Consider the following 20,933-nt stretch of genomic DNA (forward strand, 5'->3'; position numbering starts at 1 on the left):
CTGTTTCAATTATGAATCACCGTTATGAAACTTTCTCAAGTTCCGATTCTGTTAAAAATATAAGAGTTAAAAATAAAACTTTTGAATACAAATGATATAAATTGTTTATAATATGATTTATTTTCCTTCATATTCCGAAATGATGATTTCGAATATGAAAAATGCAACTAGCTTATGTTTAAATGCAAAACCAAGATTCGAATCATGAACTTATTCCAATGATGAAAAACTGAAATTCAAGAATAATAAACTGGATACAGAATCCTAAATTTGATCACAGACATAGAATTTTAAAGTTAATAAGCAGCTCTAAAACCTCAAAATTTGGAGTAATTCTTACTTTAGCTTACCAGATATTTTTGGGCGAATATTCGGGCAGAGAAAATTAGGGCTATTTTTCTAGTTATCTGCCAATATCAAAGCTATTCAATTAAAATAATGAAGAAAAGTACTTGAAAATTTGATTTATATTTATAGAAACACCTCAGTCAATTTAAAATCATATTTTAAGGTTCCAAAAATCGTTGATGTAAATATTGATAAAATTTGCTCAAAAAATTTGTAAGCCAAATACCTAATTCGGATGATAGAATACAAATTTATGTTTGCTTTTGAAAATAAAGTGTACAATTCGGACAAAATCTCTGCAATCTGACAAGCCTAATCTTATTGAAATTCAATATTTGGTACTTAAATTTTATCAACATCTATCAATCAAAATCTGCACCTATCTATCAAAATCTGCATTCTAATTCAGGAACTCCATGCCAGTTCATATGCTGAACTATCATTAAGAATCAGGAATAATGTAAAAGTAACAGGAAAGGTATTCAAACCGGCATTCATCAATCTTCTCTTTAGTTGGAAAGCCTTAGTTACATAGTGTTAAATTTTCAAAATTTAGTTTGAAAATTCAACTTATGATTATTTTAGTGTGGATTAAAAGTGGTAGAAATTTTGTCACTTTTGGCACATTTTGAAAATTTTTCCATTCAAAAACATTTTCAAGATCTGTGGCCTTCAAGTTTTCTACAACACGTGTTATATTTTCGCATGCTGTGATGCAAAAATAGCAATATTTCTATCACATACTGCTGAAATAGAAACAGTGCTGAAAAAAAATACAACGCCCATAGACCTTACAAAAAATTTCCATGGTAAAATTTTCAAAATGTCAAAATTTTTACCACTTTTTCCCAGTGAACTTGCTCTTAGATAATACAATATCTCCCCGTTCGCTATTGTTTTAAATTTCTATTTAGTTCAAAACAATGTTAAAAACTTACATTTGATTTTCTCGAGATCTTTTTTTAAAAACAATAACTTTCAATTCATTTTTGAGCAACCGGAGAAAGGGTTTCATGAATGTAATGACGGTAGCAATAACAAATTTACTTGATGACACTCGACCGTTTAATTTTTCATCCACCATTTCCGCGTTTTTTAATGTTTCAAACTTGGTCAGATTAGCTAAACTGCTAATGCACTTATAAGGTTTTGAAAACAATTTAATAATGCATCTTAAGACAAGTTTAATTTTCCTTTCTCTCTTGAACCAAAAAAAATTAGAACTCTCAATAATTTTTTTTTATCTCTACTTCAGTCATGCTTTACAGTCGACTGCATGGTAAGAAAAATTACAACACTCTATGCAGCTTAAAGCTCTCACAATTCGAGAACCATGTACTGATTTGCCTCCAGCCAAGGATTTATTCTCGACTGCATGGAAACATCGAATGTTTCCACACTTTGGGCAACTGTTCCGAGGATTCCCCATTTTACCGGATTTCGGAAACAGTTCCCACAATTCGAAAACCCTGAACTGTGTCAGAGGCATCACAAGCCAGCACACAAAATTTCAACTCTATGAATTTTTTTAAGAGAGAGAAAAACAAAAAAACTCACCATTGATCGGTCCATTTCCAAAATCTTAATCTCTAGTTGCTTCCTGGTAAATTCCTGGTATCTCTAAATCCTGATATTTGTCTCTTTCAACTATAAATTTCCAAGGCTTTTGGTAAACTTTCCAAACTGTTTCGAAGCCTTGAAACTCAGTTGAGTTTTTCCTCGTCGCAAATTTGTAGCGTCTTCAACCTTCAGCATTGGTGGTTCGATTAATAATTTTGAATATTTGTCATGTGTATAAATATTTACAAAGCTACGACTGCTTAGATACTACAATTATTTTGCAGAAAACAGATGTGTCTATGATGAAACTTAAGGTTTAAATTCATTTTCGAAAATTCCAATCATCAACACTCTCTACAAGCATTATTATCAAAGGCATAGCGATCTAATATTTAAATTGGACAGTTATATATTTCAAATACTACACTTGTAAATGCAACCATTCAAACTCAAAATGATTATTTTTCAATTTCGTATTCAGATTGCAATTGTTGGAATGTTGAAATTAATATTGCTCTTTCGCTTTTTTAACACCTGAAATGTTTGTTTCTACACCCACAACTCAGTCTCTGTGCCAATGGCGGCATCATTGGTACAAGGCATCATTGGTACAAGAGGATAACGCGACCGGTGCTGATTCGATTTGCTCCCACCGGCATTAACCTCCCAAGTTAACCGAATTGCGTATGTCTGAAAGAAACAAAATAAAAACGAATTCACGTCCCTCCCTATCGCATCACAAGACGAAGAAGGATATAAATAAATACCGGCCAACACCAGGCAGCCAGCGAACCGAGCACTGTGCGTGTGTAGCAAAAGCAACAACAAAAATATTCCTTCAATTCAATCCGCCGGCAAACAACCACGGCCAAGCTGTGCGTGTGTATGTAGTAAAAGCAACAAAAAAAACATTGCTTCGATTCAATCCACCGGCTAAGCTGTGCGTGTGTAGCAAAAGCAACAACAAAAATATTTCTTCCACCGGCCAAGCTGCCCGGCTTTGGCAGCTGTGTATATGTAGCGTGTGTATGTAATAGCAGGCAGTAAGCAAAGCACACACGCTCTTTTTTTTAAACTCAAAATTAAGTAGTTTTGATTCAAAACAGCACTTCGGTGGCTTCCCTCAACTTTGAGTTTGACTGGGCAATAGCAAAACTAAGTTCTGATAGGCATACTCAATACTAAGTTCGGCAGTCGAACTCGAATTTATCCTTTTTTTACGAGGGTAGCTGATTTTCAGGGAATTAAAGGATGATTAAAATTTATTGTACCCGGATGTTGCTGTTCCGGTACATTGCATTGCAATTACAGAGCGGTGGAAAGTTTTGACATTCCCGGCCAAAGAAAACTTCCGGATGTTACTTCCCACGGGAAGTAAACAACATCCGGAAGTTTCCGGACATTCCAAGCCCCTCACCATATGATGACAATGACGGACAGAATTTTACGCTGACACGGTGAACATGCATTTCATTATGAAGTTCCTTCCAAAATTTTGCGACGTGTTCGTTGGTTGCTGTTCCGGTTCAGACTGAACTCGCTAAGTGTTTTCAGTCCAACAAAGAGAGTTCAATTTTTAGTTCATAAGGTCGAACTCAGCTTTGATCCCTCGCCGAAGGAAAAAAAAGGGATCAATTTTGAGTTCACAGTTCGAACTCCGTTTTGATCCATCGCAAGGAGGAAAAATGGTACTTAACTTTAAGTTCATAGAATCGAACTATGTTTTGAACCCCGGTCATACTTAATTTTGAGTTAAAAAAAAAAGAGCGTGCAGTTCTCATTCAATGGGTTTCCCGTTCCTTCACTCCCGTTCCCTTTCCCGCTTTCATCACAAGCCAAAGGAATGCCTTGAAAGGAGGCCAAACGCCGGGAAGCCACCGTTGAGCATTCTTTTTTGTAATTGATCGGTGGCAGAAAGCCAATGACAAATATCCCTCGTCCTGCATGAAGCTCAAATAGTAGGTCTAAATGTCGGACTGGCAATGCGATATAGTTGGTGATATGAGTTCGATTCTACCTACGGCGCTGTGGTTTTAATTTTCATTTTCTCGTTTCTGGGATGAATTATCCAATAGGACGGAAATCCCATAAAATGTTTTTCTTGTTTCGCTTGAATGTAGTGGTCATGCATCATTTTTTTGGGAGCCGATTCCTTATGCCAGTTACTGTTTTTCAAACATACCGTCTTCGGCATAGTGCACATTTCAGCGCATTATCGGCACAGAGATATGCTAAATAGGCATTGGATTTTTGCGACCTCTTCTATGGGTGTACAGAACAGAACAGTAGGGGAGAATGAGGATACTTGATCCCTGGGGATACTTGATTCCTTAGCTATATCTCGAAACTGGAATGTCTTACAAAGATCAAATGTTCTAGAAAAATATGCCAAAATGAGCAAAATAACAATGCGTGTAGTTTAAAAATTTTTAACAAAATAATTGTTTGAGTAATTGAACTTTGTTTGAAAAATTTCACAAAATGTAACTTGAAGATCTTTTTTCATCACTTTAAAATGTTCCTTACATGGGAAAATTATGGATAAAATATTTGTTCCAATGTACCAATCGTTCGAGCGTAAAATAAACTTCATATTGCCATATTTTCAAAGCAAAGGAAAATTCTCAACTTTTTTCAGAAAAAGTTTTCTAAAATGTTGATTATGGGTACAATTGATCCCCTAAAGTTGGGTACAATTGATCCTCCTTCCAAACGGCATATTCTTCTTCTGAATTGATCCTTATGATTGCTGATTACGAAATTACTAATATCTATCCAAAAACTAATATTTATCAAACAATTGTCTGAAGAAAAGAGCAAAAATAGTTAATTTTCTCTTAATTATAAAAAATAGCGCCTTTAAGTATGCAATGTTATTAGCGTTGAGACAAAGTTATAGAATTTTCTTGTTATGTCTGCTATAAATTGTGAAATGAGAACAAACATGACCATAATAGTCAATTAACATCCTATCTTGGGGTTTTGTTTGATTTTTATACAAGGATTAGGGCTTCCTGAATAAAAGATCAAGTCTCCTTCAATAGGGATCAAGTCTCCCCTAACTTCAGAAAAATCGCAATTTTTTTACTTCCACGAAAATGCTTCTAGTTCATCAACGGGTTCAAGTATCGTTCTAATTTTTGGAGCATAGAAACTTGAAGTTACAAGCTGTCAGAAAACGTCAAAGACGGCGAGTTGCTAATTTTTTTCAAAAAGATATGGTGAACATAAGAAAAAGGGATCAAGTATCCCCACTCTCCCCTACAGAAAAAATCTGTTTATGATTCAACTCAACCCAGAATTCTTTAATTTTTTGTTTTAATTGTAGATATTAGTATAACTAACGAATTAAAGAAAACATTATGTAAAATGATAGAAGTAAGACTAAACCGGATCAGAACACCATTTCTATTGTCCATTTGAGCAATATTCGAGATTCGAGTTTGACTATGACATTTCATGAAAATATTCAAAAAATTGCACGTGATGAATGCAATTCAGATCTGAGTTTTGCTGGAAGATATTTGAAGAACTTATATTTTCTTAACATATTTATATCAAGCTCTCAACTTAAATATAATCGAAATTCTAGGACAAATAGCTCTAAACAGATTGGTAGGGGAGAGTTGGGTAACTCTAGATATCTCAGCTGTGTGTTGAGAAAAAAATCTCAATCCATCTGTCATCGTCGTCGATTTGCGTAAGCATATTTTTCTTTTTGTTGTTGACATATGTACGCATCATATGCTTCTTTTTATAAACTAAGTAAAAAAAATATTTACAGAACTAAACAAGCACCCGAACATTGCATCAGCGAGAAATCTAAAGTTCATAACAAAAATATGTTTAGTTGCTTATTATCTTAGTTTTGTTTTGTTCTTTCTTTATCCTTATCAATAAGTCACACAAACGCAACCAATTTGCAAATCATAGCTTGTGGGGTATCTTAGGCCACCTATGTTTTGGTGTTTTTATATACATTCATAATCTAAAATACATTTAACCTATCTGTAAAGTTTTCTTATGCCGAATGAAGAGTTATGAAAAATGTTCTGTTAATTTTATTCAATGCGATAGAAACGAACATAAATCTTATTCAAAGGATTTTGCCAAAACTTTCGCGAGTTATGTTTTTTGAGAATCTATTCGATCAAAACAACTATCTTTTTTTATTTCTTCATCTGAAATTGCTTTAAAATAACTAAATGAGTTATGAAATCACAGTTTTCGGTCAACCCATATACTTTGCATGTTAATTGGTCTAGTTGGATTTAGTGGCCCACGATTCCCCACCATTTTTCAAAATCCAAACAAAACATCTTTTTATTTAAAACAGTCAGAACTTGTGAAAAATAATTTACTAAATAAACAAAAAAAGCCTAATGATACGTTACAAATGTAGAAAACCATACCATTTATCTTTTTCATTTTATCTTTTAGGTTTAAAAAAGAAGTTATGAAGCAAAGAAAAAAAGTATGAGGACGAATGATCCTCTATAAAAAAAAATGTAGAATAGAATATAGAAAGAACAAAGTGGCCCACGATACCCCACTCTCCCCTACATTTTACTTAGTTTGCCAATATATTATCCATACATTTATTTTCATCAAGTAATTTTTTTTTAAAGTCTGTGAGAACACTTGTTAGTTTTACCTACCTACCTAAGGGTCCAGCGCCGATTGACCGGCTCATAGGGCTGAGATAAAAGATCTCCACTGCTGGCGATCCGGAGCCAGCGTCTTCACTTGCTGCCAGCCGAGGTTCTCGTCAACTGTGCGGATTTCAGCGGCTAGACTTCGCCGCCACGAGCTTTTGGGCCTGCCTCTTCTTCGATGCCCATCTGGATTCCAGTCAAGCGCCTCTCTGCAAATCTCGTTTTCATCTCTTCGCAGCGTGTGCCCAATCCATCTCCACTTACGTTCCCGAATCTCGATTTCTAGCGCCTTTTGATGACACCGGCGATGAAGTTCAACGTTTGAGATCCAGTTGCCAGGCCACCAAGCGCGGATGATGTTCCGCAGGCAGCGATTCACAAAAACTTGCAGTTTTCGCGTCGTCACCGCATATGTGCACCAAGTTTCACACCCGTACAGCAATACGGATTTGACGTTTGAGTTGAAGATTCGGATCTTAGTTCGTAGAGAGATCTGGCGTGACCGCCAGATGTTTCGGAGACTCGCAAACGCAAATCGGGCTTTTCTGATCCGGGTCTCGATGTCCTTCTTGGTCCCACCATCAGGCGTAATCTGGCTACCAAGATACTGGAAGCACTCCACTGTCTCAACCTGTTAGTTTTGCAATTAGATATAACGGAATCGGTTACGGTACGTATAGAGTTATCTCAATTGATTACAGTTAGTCCCTGGGTTTCTTGTTTTGAACTTTCAACAGAAATCTTCTCACATCTTTTCGGTGTTTGAAATATTATATTCACGGTATTTTTTCTATCAGAGCGCACTTGACAATAATGTTCACAATAACGGACCGAAAATTTTGACGTTCTTACAAGACAACGCATACTGGAACTCCAAGTTGACTGAAACGAAACAACCTGAAAAAATATTGTCGCAAAAACTTTGCATTTGAGAAAATATTCGTTACTAAATTTATTTTGAAGCAATTAAAGTTCAAGCAAAATAAATAAATTTCACATGTTTATACATTTTATTCTTACGACTGCGACCCATTAAACGCCTAAAAGTATACTTTGATTTTAAAGAATCATTTCTTTTACCCTACTTTGTAGCCCAACGATGATCGAAGAGGCTCAATAATCAGTTTTGTTGAGAAGTTCGCTATAACCGTTAAAACCGTTAAAACTATTCCACTATATGAACAATAACATTAAGACGTATGGCTGTTTTTGATATAATCATTGTTTTGCTAAACACTTTGCTCCTTGATAAACGTTTATTTAGTTTTGTAAAATCTTTTTGTTCAACTGTAAAATAACAACTGTAACCAATTCTAAACTCTTTGTACCCAGTTTGAAAACACAAAACCAACAATCAATGTGTCACACAAAAATACATTCCAGCAATGATGTAGGTAAACATTGAGTAAAATGATGAAATTTATTTAACTTACCGGTGGGCCATCTTCTTAGGTACCCCTCGAACCAGCTCTCGATCCCGCGGGTCGAGATCGATTTCGACACTCCCCAGCGAGATCGATTCCTTCGGGACCAATATTCGACCGGGCAGCACCGTAGTAGCTACACGGTGCTGGGTCGAGGGAGCTACGGTGTGGTTATCAAAGCTCGCTACCGGGGCAAACCCGTTGCTGTGAAAATTGTAGAGAAAAATCGGCGTCACCATCGAAGCAAGATCGATTCGCTTAGAAACGAGGGCAATGTGCTTAAGTTGCGCCATGAGAACATTGTTCGGGTGCTGAAGATAATTTCTGGAGCTCAGTACGGATTGGTCATCATGGAACGTTTTGACGGTCATTGCCTGCAAAGTGTGCTGAATGAAAACTACGAAATCGGAACCCACCATCGGTTGTTGTAAGTTCAAACTTATTCTGTTGAAGCTTTTTTTTTCCTGGAACTACCTATAGGCTATATCTAGAGGTTTGTATCAGGATTTCGGAATTGGAACACAGCTCCGTATTTCAATCTTAATTTTGAATCTGAAATTTTTGAATGGTAATTTTAAATCTGAATTATAAACCTGAAATCGGTTATCAAATATGAATCTAACTTCTGACTACTAAATCTCAAATTTTAAATCTGAATCTCAATTCCTCATCTGAAAAAGAAATAAACGTCTTCAGAAGATTGATCATGTTAATTTATGATTCAGGAGATATCTTTCAAAGATTCGAATGAAAAAAAAACAAACCTTTGAAACGCACAGTATCTTTTATACAAGGCTGAAAACTGAAATTTGAAAAAAAAAAGCGTGGCAATACTTGTATTTTTTTAACTACTTATAAAATACATTAAATTCTCCTTAACTGGTTTCAATATCGCTCTGAGTTTCAACAACGCCTTTCTGAATTGCAAAATTTACTGCTAGTTCTCAGAAGGTTTTACACATGCTGATGAATAATAAACAATGCAGTTATTAAGTCACGAATATTCAATTAACGGTTGATCGGATTAGGATTAGGATTAGGCGTTAAATGGACACGTGTGTTTATTAGGCTGCTGTCTCTAACGGTCCATCCAAACTTAGGCTTACCAGATACTTTCAGAAAAAAGGGGGACATAGTCCAAAATGCGGTACATTTCAGAATCTCTTGAAAACCTAATTTTTATGAGCATTCCAATACAAATGTACAATATGTTCCTTTAGCTGAAATAATTCATAGATAGTAAAAAAATATTGATGAACGAAATTTTTTTAAAAAATGAAATTCTCAAGCAAACTTCCATCTATGTATACTGCGAACACTCAAGACAAAAATTTTGGAGTTCAGAGAGTTCAGAGTAATTTAAAATCCGAAATTTGTAGAAAGTTTTTAAATTTTTTAACGACCGTTTTTGATTATCTACGAAGTTTATTTCATTTAACTCGTCTATTAATTCATAGTTTGATTGAAAATAAATTACTTCTGCTCAGAAGTCCTGTTCTATTTTATCCAGAATTTTATTTCTTCATTTGACTTTACATTCAAGGCATTCGGGTAGGATTCAGGAGTAACATCTGGAGCTATCCGCTATCATTGGAATATTTAAACAATATTTTCTCAATCGAAAAATATTAACATTGCTAGAACGTGTCCAAAGAACGCTCAACTGAACCAGATTGTTATGGTGATGCTAAGATAAGCTCACCAGATTTCCTGATTTTACCCGGGCTTGCTCAGATATTTGACACAAGATTTAGGAAAAGTTTGGTCCGGCCTGGTTCCCGGATTTCGTAAAAAATGCTCGAGTTCTGCACACATTTATTCAGTTCATTTCAAAATTGAACAAAAACAAACATGAATTGAGTTATTATAATTTTTAATTTTACGTCAAAAAACGATTTTTTGAGCATTTCGTAAGTCTAAAATACGATGTAAAATCTACTGATGTGTTTTGTTGAAAAATATGTGTATTTTTATTGATTAACTCCGTGGATTTGGCAGGATATTATCCGAATTTTGCATGAGAATTTTTGAAATCTAATGCCTGTATTTTGCCAGGTTTCAAAATAAAACAGCCCGGATTCGTCCGGTCTGGAAAATATTCTGGCAACCTTAAATCCTAAGGACTTAACGAGTTATTTAATCTTGAACTGAATGTTTATTTTTGAGGAGAAAATATACAAAAAAAAAAACATTATACATATTTGAATTATTTACTGTGTTGAACCAATGAATTTAATTGATGCTAAACTTAGGTTTTTTCAGTGTAAATCAGCGAAACTTCATAAAATTGTTATTCAGATCAACAGCCTTATCGATGAATGTCATTTTCTTTAAGTAAGACTATTTCTAGTTTTGATAATCATAGTTAGATAAAAGAAGATTGGAGAATAAATGATCGCAGTCGAAAATGATCGAGAAGAGATTTTATAAGAAGTGTTCTCATCAAACACTGACCAACTATTTTGAAGGAGAAGAATCGGAGAAGGTTGAGTCTACCACAAAAAAAATTCTCAGAAAAAAGGCGGAACATTTTGAGAAAAAAGCAGGACGGTGGGACATTTTCTAAAAAAGCGGGACATGTCCCGTTTTTGCGGGACGGTTGGCAACCCTAACCTAACTGACAACTTGTATCAAATCGTTCGTTTCTTGATTGCTCAATGCTCATATACATTCGGTTCTTAGACAAGGGGCGAGACGATGTCGTTTACAATAGCGCATATCCTACATCCCTACTCTAGCCCATAGATAAAGGATAACAAAACACATGTATAAAGTATAAGGATTGATCCAAAACTGATGAGATTTGGATCCAATATGACGCCGTTCTAAACCATTTGACAGTGAATGGAACACGAGTGCAGTTGCCAGTTTTTTCATTCGATCGGATCTTATTTCTTCGGTTCAATTCTTGTATAAATTAGATCCAAGAATAGACCACGGATACAGGTGCTCTTAGAGTACAAAAACTTAAATTAAAAAAAAATTTCACAATATTCCATCACAATATCACTGCATTTACAATTGTATCGCCGCGTGCTTCCTGAACGGCTGTCTTGCTTGATTTAAGTCAAATTTAAATCGCTTCTAGCAGCTGGCGTCTAAATCAAGTAAGACAGCCGTTCAGGAAGCACGCGGCGATACAATTGTAAGTGCAGTGATATTGTGATGGAATATTGCTCTAAGAGCACCTGTATCCGTGGTCTATTCTTGGATCTAATTTATACAAGAATTTAACCGAAGAAATAAGATCCGATCAAATGAAAAAACTGGCAACTGCACTCGTGTTCCATTAACTGTCAAACGGTTTAGAACTGCGTCATATTGGATCGAAATCTCATCAGTTTTGGATCATTCCTTATTCCAGATCTAAAAAAAGTTGAGTTGAAACTGGTATAATCGATAACCAGTGCGGTTGCTTGGGTCGGAATTTGGGTCTAAACCGGCTGTTTGGACCACGGATACAGGTGCTCTAATATAGTTTTCTGAGGATGGCTGAAGGTAGTAGGTCGAAACGTCAAAAGATTTGTTTTTATTTGATTTCAAATTCACCGAAGAGCCTCAACCAGAAAAGCCAATAAGAATCAGCGGTGATCAAAACTCGTTAACGAGAAGAGAAAAAACAAGTAAATCATTGTAACGTGAAGGCACCCAGTAAACCATTAAGCCCTGTTATAAGCCGCATAACGGACGGATAACAGCATTTGAGTGCTTATATAATATTTTTTTAAATGCCAACAGACCCTGTTAGCTAATAGCCGCTAAATAAGCAGTATATCGGTGAATAATGCTGTTTTAGAGCTTCCAAGCTCTGTGCATGACAGCTTAGTGGGGTAGACGTCAATGCTTCGAACATGTCATTTTAAACGAAAACAAACTGGAAGGAACTGAACTGTGAGATTTTCTTTCTGTTCAACTTTGGATGGCTGATTCGTTACGAGAAAAAACAGTAAATATTTATGTTTTTATACAGGATCAGAACTGAAAAATGATCATTTAAAATCTGTTCTTCACACAGGATCTACAAGCAAGCGCTATAGAGTATGCGACATCCATGGACATGGACCAACAGGATCCAGTCGCGATGTTGGATTCCAATTGCACAAATTATTCTGGATCCAGAAAACTTTTGCAAGTACGTCATGGAATGTTTCGTGTCTACCAACGCAGACAACCCAGATGCTGACTCTTTCTCTGAGACCAATGAATGCCGGTGGTTGACTGTGGAGGAATGAAGACAAGCGAATTTGGTGCTGCTGGTGAAAGTTTTTCTAAAAGCGATGATTGTATCATATTGATTATATTAATAATTATTATAATACGGAAATTTTTTTGAATAAATCAATCATCAAGTCATGCTCATTGTTTACTTTCTTTTAGTGCTGACAAAACCATAATAATTTTTTTCAAAATTTATCAAAATCGGCTTAAATAAGAATTTTCATTTAGAATATAATAAGAGCATTTAAATATGACAAATTTACCACCAATAATGCATAGATGAAATGGTGCAAGTAACAAAGGCGGTGATGGATGTTAAGGACTGGTAGGTTAAGAGTTCGATTCCTGCTTCCGCAGCAGTATTTCAACTGACAAAAAATCATTATCTGGGAAAAAAAAGATGAGGAAAAGGTGAGGAAACAAGACAAAACATATAAAAATTTATTTTTGTTTTTGTTTTTTTTTTTTAACCAGGGGGTTGTACCCACTGTGAAATATTTTGACATTTCCGAAAGTCGGCCGTATATCGGCCGAAATACACGCCAAAAATGGCCTTTGGGCAGCCCTTAGTCGAATATAGAGCTTCCAGGCTTTGTGAAGTAGTTCTATATTCGACTATAAGGCTGACTAAGGGCCATTTTTAACGGCCTTATGGTTACTTGGGCAGTTTTGCAGATCTCACCAGAGGTTTAGATGGTGGAGATTTAATCTGAACTGAGCCTCGCAAGTATTTCTTACGATAACTGGTTCTGAGTCAGAATCTGCTGTTATTGAAAGCTTTCCCTGATTCTTTTGTTACTTCTAAAACTGGGTATTACCTTAAATGCGATATAGGGCGTCTGTATTTGACACCGTCTTCACTTAGTACTACTACATCATTCCCGCTTTTACGTGTGGCTGGTCTAAAGCTGGGCTTTAATTTTCCCGCCTCATAGCTTTTAAACATAACAGAGTCTCCTACAACTATATCTGACACTTTCGCATGTCGTCGCTTATCCGCGTACGCGTTTCCTCATCACGATTCCAGTAGGGTTCAGTTCTTAGTGACGGTAGTAAATCCTTCACTGATCGTCCAGTTAGCAGTTCCATCGGCGATTTTTCTGTGACAGAATGTGGTGTAGTATTGTAACTTACAATTTATTTATTTATTTATTTTTATTACTTACAATTTGTAAGAGTAGCTTTTCGCCAGTCCTCCTTCATTGAACGGGCAATTCTCAAAGTTTGTAAAATCCCCTTGTTTTGACGTTCGACCAAGCCGTTCATCTGGGGTCAGTAGGGGAGCGAATTGTTTCTGGGTACGTATGCTCATATTCAAAGAGCCCGCCAACACTTCGATAGTTTTGCTCGTGGTAGTAGACTTCATTTCGGTAACGGTAAAAATCAACTAGAATATTCAACGAGCACTAAGAACGTCGCACATTCCTTGGCACTGAAAAAGTCCAGAGCTATATCCTGCCATGCATGATCTGGCATTTCCTTACGATGCATCGGTTCAGGAGGCTCTCGGTGACTCACCGAGGCACAACTCGCACACTCTTGAACGCGATGCTCAACATCGCGGTCCATGCAGGACCACCACACTTTCTCTCTGAGATTTCGTTTCATCGAAACCACCCCATGGCCTCGATGGACGATATCTAATCTGAATACAACCTGATACGTATGTAGAACTGTTTTAAGTAATGAGTTTATTTTTAACTGTCTTTATCGTGAAAAAGTAGTTGAAAAATAAAAAACTTCGTATGATTAGAAAGGGTTTATCATTTCCTTTCTAATGATTTAAAAGTTTTGTTGGAAGACGAAGAGTGAATGTCCTTAAACTTAAGATAAAGTTTTGAGAATATCCTCGTTGAAAATGAACACATTCGAGCAGCGCTAAGTGATATTAGAGCACGTGGCCGGCAGGACTACACTCGGTGTAAAAATGTCGTTGACCTTGACGTGTATTGTGTGCACAAAAGCAATAAGAGATGAATCTGCAAGAGTGAAATGTTTTGGGACGTGTGGCTCAATTTTGCATGTGAAATGCTGCGATAGCTTAGATGATAATGGGCTGAAATGTATGGAAAAAAAATCGCGCAATGAAATTTGTGTGTAAAGATTGTCGTGAAAATCGAATCGGAACTGATAATGTGATGAAGAAACTAAATGATATCATGTTATTCGTAAATGAAAATTTTAACACTTTGATAATTGAGATTGATCAAAAGTTGAAAGAAAACGAAGAAAATTTACAAAAAATGATGAAATCAGAGGCAGAAAAAATCATTGATTCTGTAAAAAATGTGCTGGATGAAAATCTGAAAAATCTTGCAAGGCAACCGGCAAAAGTTTTAGATGTTTGTACTCCTTCAGGTCCTAGTTCAAATTTAAGATCCAGAAAACGAGCATGCTTAGAAAAAAATCCAGAAGATGATCCCATTGTTATAGAGAGCAGCCAAACTCCTACATTTGCTGATCTTTTGAAAGGTAAAAATCGTTTTTTTTGTTAAAACACCAATGAAAAAACGAGAACCAATGGTTATAGTAAAGCCGAAAGAAGTAGAACAAACCTCTAGAGAAACTAAAGAAGATTTACGTTTGAAAGTAGATAGATCTGCTGTAGAAATTCAAACAGTAAGAGAAGGAAATAATGGTAGAGTCATTCTTGGTGTTGATAATTCCGAAAACTTAGAATCAGTAGTCTCAAACGTGCAGGGTTTACTAGGACAAAAATATGATGTTACGAAATCTAAACCAAACAAACCACGTCTTAAAATAACAGGATTATCAGAAAAAATATCGGCAGAAGACTTAAAACAATGCCTTACAGACCAAAACGATTATTTGAAAATCGATAATTTGAATCTTGTAACAAGTTATGCCAGTAGATTCCTGATTCCTGATAGATGCAGAGTTGTTGAATGCTTCAGCATAATACGTTGCTTCAATTGTTGTGCTTATGGGTATAAAAGCATAGACTGCAAAAACGATGAAATCTGCTCACGTTGCGTTTTGAACCATAGAACCTCAGATTGTAAGTCCGATTTTAGAAGCTGTATTAATTGCAAAAATATCAACACGGAACGGCAAATGAATTTGGCTATCGATCATTTTGCATATAGCGAGGATTGTCCTGTTTACAAAAAACTGGTGGCAAATAAGCAGCCTTTTGTAGAATACACTCAATAGCAATCATTAAAGCCTAGCAAAAGTCAATCAACGATCATTTACTTAAATTGTGGTGGTATGACAACCAATTATGAGGAAATTCGATTAATGATGCACACAATTCAACCGAAACTTGTTCTGCTCTCTGAAACGCATGTAACAGAAACATTGGGCGAAAATATTTTTCAAATACCCAATTTTCAATCCATAAGTTGTTATTCTGATTCGAGACACACAGGAGGCGTTATGATATATATTCACGAAAGCATAAAATATAAGGTCCTACTAAATGTACAAAAAGATAAAAATTGGTTTCTCGGAATTGAAGTTTTAAGTGGAAAAACTGCAGGTCGATACGGTATCCTTTACCATTCGCCAAACGAAAGTGATGCAAATTTTCTGAAGGTTTTGGAAGAAAACTGGCTTGATGAATTTGTTGATTTGTCTAAATTCAACATAATAATCGGAGATTTCAACATTGATTGGTTGAATTCGAATGATTCTTCAAACTTAAGGAATATTATGAACTCGTACTACCTCAAACAGCATGTAAAAGACTACACTCGTATAACACGTACTAGCCAAAAAATGATTGATTTGGTATTCTCGAACTGTGATATCAATGTTTGTGCTGTCAATGATTTTAAAATATCTGACCACGAAACTTTATGTCTGTCTGTTGAAAACAAATGTGATGATGTTGATGATATGTCCATAAGGGTAAAGTGTTGGAAAAACTACTCTCGCGAAAGTCTGCTCGCTTTGCTGAGGGAACGCCTTCAAGAAACAAACTTAAATCGGTCATTCAAGGATTTGCATGAGAAGGCGGATTGTTTAATAGACCATTTGAAAATGTGTGTAAATCAGCTGGTAACTGTTAAACATAAAAAAGCTCAATAGTCAGGTAAATGGTATGGTATTGAACTTGTTCAAATGAAAAGAAGGAGGGACAAGTCATACAAAAATTTTTTGAAATTAAACACATACTTTTCATGGTTAGTTTACAAAACGTACAGAAATGAATATGCATGTTGCCTGCCGAGGAAAAAACGAGAATCCATTCAGCGTACTATTGATGAAAACAAAGACAATAGTAAACAGCTGTGGAAAATTCTTAAGAGCCTTATAAATCCAAAAGTATCGAAAACTAAGTTTATCCAGTTTTGCGGCGAAGATGAGCAAGATGAAACTAAAATTGCCAATAAATTTAACGAGTTTTTTGTTCAAAGCATCGAAGATATAAGCAATTCCATAAAGATAGAGCCCGAACCAATACCACTTGGCGGACCTTACACTCAAAGCCAGTTTGCCAATTTTTCACCCATCACGCTTGATAATCTGAAAAAATAGTATGGACAATGGGATCATCTTCTGGTTCAGATGAGGTGAACTGCAGAATATTAAAAGATGGATTTGATGTTATTGGCCAAAATCTTTTGAACCTCATAAACGAGTCACTGTTGACTGGAATTGTTCCCCACTCTTGGAAAAAATCTATGGTTGTTCCAATAGAGAAAGTTAATGGAACATCGAAAGCAGAAGAGTTTCGTCCAATTAACATGCTACCGGTGTACGAGAAAGTTTTGGAGATAGCAGTAAAAGACCAATTGCTTGACTATATTGATATTAATAAATTGCTTGTCCCAGAACAAAGTGGGTATCGCAAATACCACTCTTGTGAAACCGCTCTAAACTTAGTATTGGCAAAATGGAAAGGAAAGCTGGAAAAAAAGCAGAAACTTATCGCAGTATTCCTTGATTTGAAACGAGCATTTGAAACGATTTCACACACAAATCTGATAAAAACTCTGCGGAAATATGGTATAAAGGAAACAGCTCTCAATTGGTTTCAATCGCATCTAAAATGTCGATATCAATGCACAAAATACGCTACTGTGATATCTAATACCAAAGAAACCATGGCCGGTGTACCCCAGGGAAGTGTTTTAGGACCTTTGCTTTTTATTTTATACATTAACGACATGAAAAGAATTCTTAAACACTGTGATATCAATTTATTTGCTGACGATACTGTGATATTTATTGCTCGTGATAATGTTAATGTTGCTGTAGAGAAACTGAACTGTGATCTTAGCAACTTAAGCAAATGGCTGGATTTTAAAATGTTGAAACTCAATGTCTCGAAAACAAAATGTGTGATCGTCTCCAACAAGCCTTTAAAGTGTGATATTATCAATGTATGTATCGATGGTACGTCTTCGTTAGGATCTAATGATCCTAAGTTTGTTTGAATTGTCCCTCTGGATCAAGACAGCGCCAAGACCCACGGTGGACGTATCAAAATAGGGCTCTGTATGGTCATTGGGATCGAAAAATCCTAAGCGGTGCACAGCGTTGGACAACTCTTTATTAACCCCAGAAAACTACGTACCTCATCTTTCGTCTCGGATATCCCGAAGTTTCGGATAAACGCAATTTTAGCGTCTGTCAGACTAATTCCATTTACACCAACTTTGCAGCCAAGTATCTCGGGAGTATCCACTCTACATTTCTTCTTATTGAGCAAAGCCTGATTGGCTTCCAGGATACTCAAAACCTTTCGAAGCCGCTCATCAAGCTCGTCTCGTGTAGATCCCCAAACAACAACGTCATTGATTTAAACGACGACTCCTTGAACGTCAGCAAACATTTCACACATTATACGCTGAAATATTTTCGGCGCACAATTAATGCCGAACATGAGTCGTTTAAACCGCATAAGCCCTCTAGCCGTCATAAACGTTGTTATTTCGCTTGACGCCGGATGTAGTTTTTCGTTATAATATGCGGAGGTAATTTCATTTTTGAAAAAAAAATAATCGCTCCTTTTAGCTTGTTGAGTAGTTTGTCAACCATTTGGCGCGATCCATCCTTCTGGTCCTTTCTGGTTAACCTTGTCCTCCATCGCAACCAGAATTTTCAGGTAAGCCACTTTCCTGAGGGCAATAGTGAGATCGTTGGATAATTTCAGAAGATTATAAGGGAATTTTGGAAAAAGGGTCTTTGTGCGATACGATGCTGTGAACTTCTAGTCCCACTTTTAAGACTTTAAGATCCTCTGCGGTTCTTTTGCTGAGCAAAGATCTCTGTGCACCTTTTACAACGAAAAACTCAGCGTAGTTTTTTCGGCTTTGTATAGTCACCCACGCTTCGAAAATGACTAGCACTTGCAGTGGGTTCTTGAAATAATATGCAGTAATTTTCGATCACACTAAAAATTCCTCTTGAAAATTCTCGCGTTGCAAGCAACAAGTCTTGCATATAAGTACTTGCTCGGTAACCGTGTTGAATGAAGCTGACCTATGAAGCCCATGATTGTTCCGTCGCTTGTGGCCTTTACCAATAGTAAACAAATAATTCTAAAAAGTTGTCATTGGTTTTGATAATTTTGTTCATTTAATTCATGTTAAGTAATAATGCATGACAAAGTCAGAAAAAATTAAAGAGAAACAAAAAAAACTTATTCTACCTCCAAAGATGCTTTTTCACGGCGCTGTTGCGAATATATTGAGCTAAATATGAGCGCTTCCGGGGGAGAGCTATGAGTGCTCCGGGGGTCTTCCACGAAAACCGAACCTTTGATGCGCTCTTTAGTTCGCCACTGCATTTTCTTGCGAAGTGGCCAAGCGTGCCACATCTAGTGCTTCGTGCGAGGCAATCCTTGGATTCTGAATGGTGCCCCAATAATCCACAACGAATGCATTCAGCTCTTCTGCTACTGTTCCATTTCGGATCACGCCTGAACGATTGTGTATAATGTCCACCTCTTGGCTTTAACTTCGGCGCCCAATCCAAAGCCACGGTACCGGGTTTGGATCTAAACGGAGGTAATTTTTCCTTCTGCTTCAGTAAGACTTCGCGGTTTATCGCGTAGTTTACGAGATCGTCCAAACTCATAGAGTTTTCGATGCCTTTATCTCTCATCCTCTCATCAAGAGCACCTACTGTTAGTTGTTATATGTTCTAGAAGGGTGGGAGGTTGGGGTTCAGTTCTCTCGCTTAATATGAACTGCTGTCTCGTTCCAGCTCTGGATCACGAAGAAATCTTAGACTAAGACTTATAAAAAACTAAATATTCAAGTTTTTCAAACAAAAACTGGTTGAATTTAGGCAATTTTATCTCAATATTTCCGGAAATTTTTCCAGATAAACATTCAAACTATAAATACTGAAGCTTGTAGATAAATTCCCAAAATATGATAATTAATCCACAGAATTCTCTGCGACATCATCAACGGCTTATGCTTCTGCCACCGCCATCGCATTGTTCATCTGGACGTTAAACCGCAAAACGTCATCATATGCCTGTTGGTTCCGGAGGCACCTTCCTCGATGGTAGGAATACCCACCGGTTCACCCCGGGTCCGTAATTATTTGTGCAAGCTGTGCGATTTCGGATGTTCTCAGCTGCTGGATGCTAAACGTGGAAACAACCTACAGAACATCAACAACAACAACAAGGGCACCATCCGGTACATGGCACCAGAACTTTTGCGTGGAGTCGGTCCGATTGCGGAAGCTGCCGATGTTTACTCGTTCGGGGTTACCATGTGGCAACTGGCCGAACTTAAAGATCCGTACGATTCTATCACCTCGAATGAAGCGGTTGCCTATAATGTGGTTAAAAAGCGACTGCGTCCTGATAGTGTAACTACGGCTGAGATTCTACGATCTGAACCGGTTGAGGTGCCGTCGAGGAAGAATTCGCTCCTGGGGGTTGGTTGCTTTAGAACGCGAAAGCGCAGTGACAATTCGCTGGAAGTGGGAGAGAGAAAAACGAATGGCCATTGTTATTTGAGCTATCACAGTAGCATTCTGATGTCCTCGAATGCTTCCAATGGACCGAATCCAGCTGTAGACTTCACGACCGAAGTTATGGATGAGGTCCTGCAGGAACCAGGCCTTGATTTGGTGGAGCACCAAGTGGTTCCCGATTCTGATGGCGTTGATGAATTGATGGTAGATTCGGAAAATGGTGCCCTTTCACTTGAAAAGCTGAACAAATTGTTCACCGATACAATCAGCGGGATAGATCCAACAGATCAGAATTTCATCCGTCAGGAGTATCGTAACTTGTACAGCAAATGCTGGCAGCACGAGGCTTCAGCACGCCCGGTTGCCAGCGATGTGAGATCTTCCTTACACAGCATGTTGAAACGAATAGTTTGTTGTAAATAGTCGTGGCCATTCATTAGATGTATAGTAAGTGTATGTTTTTAATGTGTTGTTAGGCAGATGCAAATTCTGCAAATTTTAAACTGTGTTTTACCGCCAATTTACGTTAGTAGATTACCAATGTTTTTAAGTAGGATTAGGATTCCTAGATTAGGAAGTTTCGTTTTAATTGTAAAAATAATTTCAATTATTTTAAAGTTTCGCAATTGATGGAAACTCGAGAGAAAGAAAAAAAAACATGTCTTTCAGGTTATCCATTTCATAATTGTGTATCACTGTGTGTTGTAAAATAAATGTAAATATGTAAATTGTGAAATTTGGGCCTTATCGAATTTATTAGTGTCTTCGCGAATCCTTATCACGAACCTTTTCAGGATTGAGAATTTATATTGGTCTCAGA

At 36.7% G+C, this 20,933-nt stretch overlaps 1 protein-coding gene across 1 annotated transcript; it reads left to right on the forward strand.

Moving 5' to 3' along the window:
* The first annotated feature begins 7,852 nt into the window (after positions 1–7,852).
* Positions 7,853–20,761, forward strand: LOC129750680 (death-associated protein kinase 3). The gene is made up of 3 exons (XM_055745682.1): positions 7,853–7,953; positions 8,016–8,414; positions 19,573–20,761. The coding sequence occupies exons 1-3, from the start codon at positions 7,949–7,951 to the stop codon at positions 20,534–20,536; spliced, it is 1,368 nt and encodes a 455-aa protein (XP_055601657.1). The 5' UTR covers positions 7,853–7,948; the 3' UTR covers positions 20,537–20,761.
* Positions 20,762–20,933: the final 172 nt, after the last annotated feature.

This window comes from Uranotaenia lowii, chromosome 3 (genome assembly GCF_029784155.1).
Source record: "Uranotaenia lowii strain MFRU-FL chromosome 3, ASM2978415v1, whole genome shotgun sequence".
Classification (NCBI taxonomy): Eukaryota; Metazoa; Arthropoda; class Insecta; order Diptera; family Culicidae; genus Uranotaenia; species Uranotaenia lowii.

Coding starts and splice junctions, on each gene's coding strand:
- LOC129750680 (XM_055745682.1), top strand. Junction 8,415..19,572: donor GGAACCCACCATCGGTTGTT/GTAAGTTCAAAC, acceptor ATTAATCCACAG/AATTCTCTGCGACATCATCA.